This window comes from Mirounga angustirostris, unplaced genomic scaffold (assembly GCF_029215605.1).
Source record: "Mirounga angustirostris isolate CCGP_5_RB_7025 unplaced genomic scaffold, mMirAng1.0.hap1 SCAF_2, whole genome shotgun sequence".
Lineage (NCBI taxonomy): Eukaryota > Metazoa > Chordata > Mammalia > Carnivora > Phocidae > Mirounga > Mirounga angustirostris.
The window spans coordinates 115918450-115929903 of NW_026991710.1; the positions used below are offsets into that span (position 1 = coordinate 115918450).

Here is an 11454-nt window from a genome sequence, read left to right on the forward strand (position 1 = left end):
GTCTAGTGCATTAAATGTGTAAACTATATAGATACTGGGTCAGACCGGTTCAAGAGAAAGATCTAAACTCAGAGTCATGATCTGCCTTAGCACTTAATCTCTTTATGGTCCTGAAGAAACTAAACCAGGAATCCTAGGCAGGCTAGAATTTAAATCTCAACTGCCATGAATTTTATACACACACACACACACACACACACAAATATTATTCAGCTATAAAAAAAGAAGAAAAGCCTTCATTTGCAACCTCAAGGATGAACTTTGAGTGCACTATTCCAAGTTGAATAAGTCGGAGAAAGAAAAACATTGTATGATCTCATGTATATGTTGAATCTAAAAAAATCAAAGTCATAAAGTCATAAAAACTAAGAAGAGATTGGTGGTTGTCAGGAGCAGGGATGGACATGGGAGAAATGGGTGAAAGTGATCAAAGAGTACAAACTATAAATTATAACTTATAAGTTGTAAGATGAGTAAGTTCTGGGGATTTAACATACAGCACAGTTACTATAATTATACTGTATTAGATATGTAAAAGTTACTAAGAAAGATTTTTTTAAAGATTTTATTTTTTTTTTATTTTTTTTTTAAAGATTTTATTTATTTATTCATGAGAGACAGAGAGAGAGAGAGAGAGAGAGAGGCAGAGGGAGAAGCAGGCTCCCAAGGAGCAGGGAGCCCGATGCGGGACTCGATCCCAGGACCCTGAGATCATGACCTGAGCCGAAGGCAGACGCTTAACCATCTGAGCCACCCAGGCGCCCTAAAGATTTTATTTTGAGAGAGAGAGAGAGCACGATTGAGGGGAAGGGGCAGAAGGAAAGGGAGAAACAGACTCCCTGCTGAGCGGGGTCGGGGGAGGTTCCGATGATACGGGGCTCGATCCCAGGACTCTGGGATCATGACCTGAGCCGAAGGCAGACACTTAATCAAATGAGCCACCCAGGTGCCCTGCTAAAAAAGATTTTTAAAGTTCTTACCACAAAAATAAAAAAATCATAAATATGTGAAGTGATAGATGTTTTAACTAACCTTATTGTGATAATCATTTTGCAACATATACATATATAAAATCACTACATTGTATCTATATGTTATACATATTGCTATATATATATAATGTTGTATATAAATTGTATGTATATAATGTTAACCTATATAATGATATATTTAAATTGTATCTCAATAAAGCTGAAATAAAAACATTCATTCATTCATTCGTTCATTCTAGCTACTACCAGTGGCTCATCCCTCAGATCTAAATGTCCTTCTGAAATTTTGTCCAGATCAAGTTTCTTATTCAAGACTTACTCATTGTCTGGCTTTATTATTCCACATATTTTATTACTTGACTTGTTGGCTTGGCCCTGAGGTTTTTCAAATCTAATTTCTAAGGGTGGATGCAAGCTGAAAATGTATCTGTGACTTTGGCTTCATGACATCCTGCCCTCTAAAACCTTTTTACTTCCTGCATCATCATAGTTTGACCCATCTAGTACTACACAGGGATTAAAAGAAGTGGAGGCAGGTATTTCAGGTCAACACCAGATCACTGCATGAGACGATGCAAAGCTGGAGACAAGTAATGTAGGAAAACAGCGGAAACAGCACAAGTTTTCTTAATGGTGACAACAGTGCTTCTTAAAAAAACCCAACACTCCCATCCATCACGAGAAACAGAATCAGAAAGCCAGGAGTATAGTTGAATACTCCCAAGCTTGAGCATGAAACTTTGGGGCCAGCAACACATTCAGCCAAATAGGAACTTCCTCAATTAGATTTGAATTTGGCTTCCTGCCAATTTCTTAAAATCATTCTATCCTAAGGGCACCGGGGTGGCTCAGTCAGTTAAGCGTCTGAGTCTTGAACTCAGGGTCGTGAGTTCATGACCCATGTTGGGCTCCATACTTTAAAAAAAAATAATAATTCTTTCCTAATAATACATACCAATATACATACTAATACCATGAAAAATTACTTCAATGTATTGAATGTCTTTCTAGGTACATTCGTTTGCTGGGTCTGCTGTAAAATGTCACAGACTGGGTGGCATAAGTCCATTTCCTCATAATTCTGAGGACTAGAAGTCCCAGATGTCAGCAGGCTTATTTCTTTTGAGGCCTTTCTCCTTGCCTTGCAGATGGCCACATTTTCACTGTGTCCTCACATGACATTTTCTCTGTGTGTGTACATCGCTGGTGTCTCTTTATGTGTCCAAATTTCTTCTTCTTATAAGAACACCAGTCATATTGGATTAGGGTCCACTCTAACAGCCTATTTTAACTTAATTACCTTTTTAAAGGCCCTAGGTCCAAATTCAGTCACATTCTGAGGTCCTGAGAGTTAAGGCTTCAACATATGAATTTTGGGGAGACCCCAATGCAGTCCATTACACTAGGTTATGAATTAAATTATATAAAAGGATAATCATAGACCTTACAAGTAATTGTATTAAGGGGCACCTGGGTGGCTCAGATGGTTAAGCGTCTGCCTTCAGCTCAGGTCATGATCTCAGGGTCCTGGGATCGAGTCCCGCATCGGGCTCCCTGCTCCTCGGGAGCCTGCTTCTCCCTCTGCCTCTCTCTCTCTCTCTGTCTGTCATGAATAAATAAATAAAATCTTTAAAAAAAAAAAAAAACAAGTAATTGTATTAAGAATAGATTCTAGATTGATCCAGGTGCAGATAGACCCAGTGTACTTAATCTAGTGAGGATCTTTGCCACTAAGTCATTTAAAAATATGATTGTCTTCTTCATGCCAAGTACTGTGATAGGACATATCAGCAAGTCTCTGTCTTTAAGAAATTCAGAATCCAATGAAAAGACATGAACACTAACAATTTAATGTGATAATAAATAAGTGCTAGAGTAGAACTATAGATGGAGCATTATGAGACCAAAGAGAAATATCCTACTCTTCCTGGAAATAAAGAAAATTTCATAGCATAAAGGGCACTTCAGTGAAGTAAGAAATCAAGCAAAATGAAGAAAGAAGAGAGAGCAATTGGGGCGAAATACAAATAGCACATTTTTCTGTATGCCTGGATGAGGGTGTGAGCTAGAAAATGATGATGATCTGGCCAGGAGAAGGAATGGCCTGGCATGTTCTCTAATCACTTGCACATAATTTAAAGCAATGCTGCCCAACAGAACTTTCTGCATTGAGGCAAATATCCTTTATCTGTGCTATGCAATGAGGTAACCACTAGCACTTGTAGCTACTGAATACCTGAAGTGTGACTAGTGCCACTGAGGAATTTAGTTTTAATTTAATTTTGTTTTCATTTTATTTTAATTATTTTAACTTTAAATTCAAATAGCCACGCATGGCTAGTGGCTACTGCATTGGATACCACAGATCTAGAGGAAAGGGGTCTTCATCCTTCTTCTGCCTCTACACTGTCCACATGCACAACACACACCTATCAGTAGCATTTCTGCTTACATGTGAGATGTGTGGCAGGATGTTTAAATAGAAGTTTGGAGGAGCGCCTGGGTGGCTCAGTCAGTTAAGCGTCTGCCTTCGGCTCAGGTCATGATCCCGGGGTCCTGGGATGGAGCCCCGCGTCGGGCTCCCTGCTCAGTGAGGAGCCTGCTTCCCCTCCCCTGCTCCCCCTGTTTGTGCTCTCTCTCTCAAACAAATAAATAAATAAAATCTTTAAATAAATAAATAAATAAATGGAGGTTTGGCAGAAAATGTAAGGCACAAGTATTAGAAAGAAAAATGAATCATGTAATAGGTCACCAAGTGTATTAGGGTTTTTCAGAGAAACAGAACCAGTGGACACACACACACACACACACACACACACACACATCAGCAGACTAGAGACCCAGGACAGCTGATGGTGCAGTTCCAGTCCAAGGCCAAAGACCTGAGAACAAGAAGAGCTAATGGTATAGTTCCAGTCTGAAGGCGAGCAGGCTCCATACCCAGGAAGAACTGATGTTTCAGTTCAAGTTCAAAGTCAAGAAAAGCTGATGTCCCAGTTCAAAGGCAGTCAAGCAGGAGGAATTCCCTCTTACTCAGGGAAATATGGGGCCTTTTGTTCTATGCAGCCTTCAACTTATTGGATGAGGTCCACCCACATTACGGAGAGCAAGCTGCTTTAGTCAGTCTCCTGATTCAAATGTTAATCTCATCCAAAAATACCCTCATAGAAACACCCAAAATTGTGTTTAACCAAATATCTGGGCACCCTGTGGACCAGTCAGTCAAGTTGACACATAAAATTAACCATCGCACCAAGTAAAAACTAGTAAGAGTACTTATTAGAGACTTTTAAACCTCTCACTCTTGTGAAGAATGTAAAAGAACTGAGGGAGTTTTGGAGATAATTCGTGGGGACTCCAGAGACAGTTACTTGTGGGTTGGTCTGCTGTGAGAAAGGCTCCACTCAGTCTTAATGAGAGAGCTTCAGTGGAGAGCTTAAGAGGTGTCCTTGCTCTTATAGTGATGCAGTGGTTTGGAGTCTGACTCCCACCTGAAAAATTCAAAAAACAGAGTGGGGCTGCATAGTCACTCCAGGCAGGAGGAGGGAAGGAGAGACAGCAAATTTCACTCAACTGGACTCTTACTCATGCTTGACACAAAGTATGCAGAAATCTTTTCCATGACTAGATGTGGGCCATATTAAGCTCCTCTAATAGAAGTTCACCCCAGGATGAAGAGGCCTCCACACAGTGATGCTTAAAATACAACAGCCTTCCTAGAATCAGAGGAGAGTATACCACAGGAAATGCAGGTAAGAGCTACCCAGCGTTGAGAGTTCTCAGAAGACTCACACCTTCGCAATCCAAGAAAGAAGAGGCTTTTAAGTTCAGTCAGGTCCTAAGAGTAGGAAATCAAGTTTTATATTTACCAGTAATGTAAGAGATTTCCAGCCCACATACCTCTTCCTCCACTCTGATCAAGAGGCAGAGACCACAGTTCACAAATTGAGGGAAGAAGAGCTAGTGCAAAAAGAAAAAGCTGACTGCATAATCTTCCCCAACTGCAAACTTTCTACCAGGTGGCCTTTAGCCAGGAGAAGGGGAATAAGTATAATTTAAATGAAGCTGGAAGCTGTCCATTGTGCAGAACTAGACAAATTAGAGATGTCTAACAGGTGGAACTGACAGCTCTTGATGGACACATTTTAGTAGGTGGTGAGGAAGAGAGGGTTTGAAGATCATGCTTGGGGTTCTGTTTTGGGTAATTCCAACTATGTGTGATAATCCTATGACTTTGGATTTTCTAAGATTAATTAGAAAAGTCAAACAACTGCTGGAATTTCCGTCTAGACTAGAGGAAAAACTAGCCCCATAGAGCAGAGTTTTAAGGGATTTGGAGGACCAAACGTTACTGTGTATCCCATAGTTATGCTTATGGGATACACTAACGTTTGGTCCTCCAGACACAAACACAATTATTTCAAATGGTTGTCCAGCGAGAGGGAGAGGACATGATCCCTAAAGCAGCATCTTAGAATCCTGAGGCAGGTGAGTGAAAATTTGCATAATTCAAAATACCTAAAACAAACAAACAAACAAAAGGTTCTGATCCTCCCAACCCAGATGAGAATCACTGCCATGAGGGGTGTGGAGCCATTAAATGATTACAAAAGGAGAATAATATAACTCATGTTTGAGTTTTAGGAAGCCTACCCTGATGCCTGAATGGGAAATAAAGAAGGACTAACTCTAAAGACTTTAAACATGAATGCTTACTGGAAGATAAATGCAATCATTCAGGTGAAAGATGATGGGTAATCTGAGCTAAGGTAAGGTAAGAATACAAAAAGAGGAAGAAATTCAGGGGATATTTAAAGGGCAAAAATTAATAGAGCTTAATGACAAAATTGGACATAGGTGGTAGGAAAGAGAGGCTGTTTGAGAATGACGCTCAGGGTTCTGACTTGGGTAATTCTGACTATATTATAGTAGAGACCCCAGAGACATGAGCTGAGGCTTGCATGAAGGTGACTCTTACAGTTGTCAAGGTAGAGCCAGTCCTGGGTGGGCATCCCACCGTATCATATGACTACATCATATCACCTTACTGTGGCAGGCAGAATAAAGATCGCCCCCAAATATCTATATTCTAATCTTAGAACATTTCAGGTTCTATGGCAAAGGGGAATTATGATTGCCTGTGAAATTAAGTTGCTAACCAGTGGACCTTAAAATGGATAGATTATCCTGGATCATCCACATTGGCCCAATGTAATTACAAGGGTCCTTAAAAGTGGAAGAGGAGGGAAGGAGAGTCAGTGCCAGAGTAACACAACATGAGAAAGACTTAACAGCCATTGCTGACTCTGAAGATGGAAAGGGGGCCAGGAGCCAAGAAATGCTGATAGCTATGGAAGCTGGAAAGGGCAAGAAAACTCCGTTTCCTCTAGAACCTCCAGAAAGGCATGCAGGCTTGTTGATGCCTTGATTTAATCCCAGGGAGACCCATTTCTGACTTCTGACCTCCAGAACTAGAAGATGATACATAAAGCCATGGAATTTGTGGTAATTAATTACAGCAGCAATAAGAAACAGATACACTTATCATTTATCCTTCTTTAGCAGATCACTGGTCTCAGATCTACATTCCAAATTTGTTTACCTCTAAATATGCTTTCTACTTTTCTTAACTATCTGCCATTTGCAATCTATTATGTATTTATGTAAAGTATTTATGAGCTGGTTACGATGTGCCCACAGCTGTGTGACTACCTCTATAGTAAGATAAAACTACCACGTGTATTCCCTATGAATGGTCAGCCCCCTCGAATTATCTCAATATAAACATAGAAGAAGAGAACACTTTGTAATGCAGTTTTTCTTTACTCTGTTAATCTAATCACCATTCTACTAAAACATTTCTCAAGTAATAAGTAATTTAGTTATAAAATTTAGGCAGCTCTCTGTCACAGGTATAAAACTTTGCTGTTGAATTAATTAATGTTTGGGAAATGCCATGTAAATGTTAGCTCTTACCCTTTTCTTATTTATAGTAAGTACATAACCTTAAATTTAATTCCATGCAATAGAAAATCCTGTGAAATACATGTGGTAATGATGGATGAACATTATTTGCCCTTATGACTTTATCTATAACCTACATATAATATTCAAAACTTGAAATGATGAGGATACTATCTCGCAGGTCTACCTTGGCCCAACACTCATGAAACATAAATGTGAATGATTTTGGCTGGAAGACTTAAAAATGAATAAAGATGTAATGAAGCCATTACATATTTCATATATACCTTTAAAATGGGGAGGTGGAGGGGTGGGAGAGACAAGACTGTTAAAATTATGTCTTTTGGGCAATGAGAATATCATACGTATTTACATAAGGTCCGAAATATATTTCCAAATAGAGATAAAGAAAAGACGATTTTGACTTTATTTTAAAGTCATAAATAGTCTAACATTAGGTTTATATTGCAGATCACCAGCCTCAAAGATGGGGCCCATCTGTAAGGATATATTATATTCATTGTGCCTCTGCCAGATGTTCCTAGAGGTTAATAGAAAAGAGCAATGGGGCCCCCAAAGAGAGAAGCTGTATCATAGTCTTCATAGGTCTAGGAGTGGTAAGAACATTATGTTCTTCCACAAAGTGGCAGCCAGCCAGATAGGCAAGGGAGCAGAGAATCTGACCTTTGTGTTATCCTTAGTTATAACACTACCACCTAAAAGGACAAAAATGTAAAGTGGGTCACGAAGAAATGCATGAATTATATAAGTAAAAGAAATTGAAACTTGACTCCAGGTACAAAGCAAGCTAGAGATACTCTACTATAAAATTCCAGAATCTTGCACCCTAGCCTATGCCCTTAAGCTACAAAGACACAAAATCCTACTCTCTGAAAATGATACTGGAAGCTGTAATTTGATTAAGGTTGAGATACCATGGTTATAAATTGCACACGAAATGACAAATATTTAAAACATTTGAAAATTGCTTGTTGTATTTCTTAAAATTAAGCCATATACCATAAATCTCAAAATGCAGGGTAATTGCAGTCTCCGGGATGGCAAGTCTGTTTGTATAGCACAACCTATATTTGAGCATCTCCAGAGAACTAAGGTGTAATCTGCTACAGCTGTGTAATTGAAGAAGATCTGATGCATGGAGCTATACAAGTTATTTTCAACTAACAGAGTTCAGGATATTTTTCTTTGAGAATGAAAGCGTAAAGCTCTGGGTTATAATTGTATTTCTACCACACTAAAGGAGCTTACTAATGCTAACACTGTGATAAAAGCAGGTCCTGAAATAGTCCAAATGTATTAAATTTCAACTCTACTTGACAATGTAATTTTTAACCGACTTTTAAATAATGTAAGCAAAATGCACCTAAGCCCATATAGACAGTGAATCCTCGGCTGAATGTTAATTCGAATATGTGTTTTGCAATAAGTAAGTATCTTGAAATACAGCAGCTTCCTGTTCACGGTATCTGCCCCCGCAAATCTTAAAACCAAAGTTATTCACGGCATATTCAAAAGAATATTGTTTTCTGCCTATGTATACATGATTGTCCCAATCATTCATATTGACTTTCCTGCAGTACTCAATACTTGGAAACTTCCATAGCCTTTCCTCTCTGGAAGCTTGGTAGCCCCTTTTCCACTTTATTAATTAATTTGAGAGTCATGGTTTGTCCCTGAATTGACTTTCCACCAAGTAACATCAAGAGGGTTTGATTTCTGGATCTTGCCTTAATGAATAAGAATTGCAGTCCAACTAACTGGTTATGGCCCATACCTAGGTATGCTTCTGAAGTAACCTTAGCACAACATTAGATATGACCCAATTCCTTCTCTACCGGAGGACAAGCTAGTAAAGGGAATGCTACAGGATCACCAGGGACTTCTAAAGAGCTTCTAGCTTTTTGGTGGTGGTTTAAAAAACACCATATTATTTGTAGGACTTGGAACAGTGAGGACTCTCTGTTCTCTGCAAATAGACCTTGAGCTTGTTAAGAGGCACTATCAGGGAATGCAGCTCTTTACAAGGTCCTCTTTCAAGGTCAGTATCTATTCAGAGGGCAACCTCTCTAAGAATACAGCTGGAAGGAACTCACATGAGGAAGTGAGAGGAGGAGGCTGACAAGTCAACTGCCCATGTCAGCCAAAAGAAGAGTCAGCAAGATGGCAGACACCACAGGGAGATTGATTAGATTTCATTCCCTTTTGTAGCCCACTATTTTAATTTATTCATTATCATTGTACAATAATTATCCCTAACTTTGCACAAGGCATAAGTGTTTTAATAACAACACTATTATTATGTTAGAATTAGTTCACATAGAACTAATCTGAAAGCTTCTTTGTTAGACGGTGAACTCTGTGAGTAAGAGACATATTCGTTTGTGTATGTATAAAACCTAGCATACACAGATAGCAGATAGCATACACATAGCAGATAGGAGGTACCAGGAAATTGCTTATTAATTTGACATTTTGAAAAAATATCCCTTAAGTGTCTAGTGTCTATGTTTTCCTTAGCATGGACATTTCGTAGTCGCTGGAAACTTTATGTAATGAACAAACATATTTAACACCATATACAATGCTACAAGATTGATTATACCATATGTTATTACTCTTGTACCTTTCATTTTGCTTATTAAATTGATAGGAATAAATGCCAAAAAGAAACACATATTTAAGAATTTTAGACACATTTAGAATTTTAGGTATATTTAGAATTTTAGACATGTTTAAGAATGTAAAAATTCTCATTAGCCTGAGACAGTTTACTGTAGTTGGGGAGCAACATGATATAATGGAAAACTATTAGTAGCATTCAGGAGTGTGTTCAGAGTGGGTATTCAACAAATGCCGTCACATGATTGACTGCTAAAGGAAGAATGGAGGGTTTTGGTGCTCCATGAAAATGAAAGCCTAATGAATGATGAAATGAATTTCTGATCAACATGGGGAAAGTACCAGTACTATTAAATCCTGCATTGTTACAACTGTGTCCACGTTCTCATTCTTTAGCTCCATCGGGTAGATTCAGAAGCAGAGAAAATTCAGTAACATGATTCTGAGCATGGTTGTCTTGATTCCCCTCCACCCCCCTTCTTTCAACCCCAAAGAGAAGTGTCACAAAAATGTAAGATCCCAACTTTGCCTGCATTAGTTACCTCCCCTTTGCTTGGCTTCTCTCACTTGGAACACAGAAGCGGCTTGTGATTTAGATCCCTTTCTATCCAGCTATGCGGAACTGAGAGGTCAGTGAGCTGAAGAGGGATCACTGTGCCTCCAGCTTCGCTCAAGCAACAGACTGCAAAGGCTGAATAGTCCAGAGTGAAATGATCATGATCCAAAGCCTGAAAATCACCATTAGCAGAACACTTACAGCATTAGAAAAAAAAAAAAAAAAAAAGTTTGAAGCTAGGTCGCCATCATGAACGACACAGTAACTATCCGGACCAGGAAGTTCATGACTAACCGACTACTTCAGCGGAAACAGATGGTCATTGATGTTCTTCACCCCGGGAAGGCAACAGTACCTAAGACAGAAATTCGGGAAAAACCAGCCAAAATGTACAAGACCACACCAGATGTCATATTTGTGTTTGGATTCAGAACCCATTTTGGTGGTGGCAAGACAACCGGCTTTGGCATGATATATGATTCCTTGGATTATGCAAAGAAAAATGAACCCAAACACAGACTTGCAAGACATGGCCTGTATGAGAAGAAAAAGACATCAAGAAAACAGCAAAAGGAACGCAAGAACAGAATGAAGAAAGTCAGGGGGACTGCAAAAGCCAATGTTGGTGCTGGCAAAAAGTGAGCTGGAGATTGGACAACAGAAGGAGTAAAGATGCTGCAGTGGCTTTATCTGGTTGTGCAGATTTTTCATGAGAGGATCAATAAACTAAGAATGTTAACGTGAAAAAAAAAAAAAGTGCTTTCCTTTAGGGGTGACTGGCTGCAGGGCTGCTCTCTGTTAGGCAGGCTCAGAAAAACCTCTCTCCCTGGGGATGTCACATGCAAGGAAGCTCTTCTCTGCACTGGGGATAGCACTTCATATGCTCTCAGTCAAGGTGAAATCCGGAAAGATGAAAAAACTGAAATATTCTTGACCTGAACCTCCATAGAGATCTGGAAGTGTTCAGGTAAGATACCTACAGCCTTGGGCAAAGAAGCACTCCCTAACTTAAGGTTGAGTGGCAGGGCAGGTAAACATCTTATCAGTGAACTTGACTAGAGAACTTGGGTGCTCAATTTGCTTACAAATTTCCACGTTGTTGGACAACTAAGTAGAGCTAATAAGATTACTATATTCTCCACTTTTAGCATACATATCTAGAAAGCACAGTTACTCAATGACCAAACTTTTAACAAACCCCTTATGCAGTGGAGCCCTGCAAAGACTTTCTTTTCTTTTTTTTTTTTTTAAAGATTTTATTTATTTATTCATGAGAGACAGAGAGAGAGAGAGGCAGAGGGA

General features: G+C 39.2%; 1 protein-coding gene across 1 annotated transcript; it reads left to right on the forward strand.

Moving 5' to 3' along the window:
- The first annotated feature begins 10388 nt into the window (after positions 1–10388).
- LOC123847526 (small ribosomal subunit protein eS24-like) lies at positions 10389–10908 on the forward strand. The gene has a single exon (XM_045879384.3). It carries the CDS (start codon positions 10402–10404, stop codon positions 10792–10794), a length of 393 nt encoding a protein of 130 aa, XP_045735340.1. The 5' UTR covers positions 10389–10401; the 3' UTR covers positions 10795–10908.
- Positions 10909–11454: the final 546 nt, after the last annotated feature.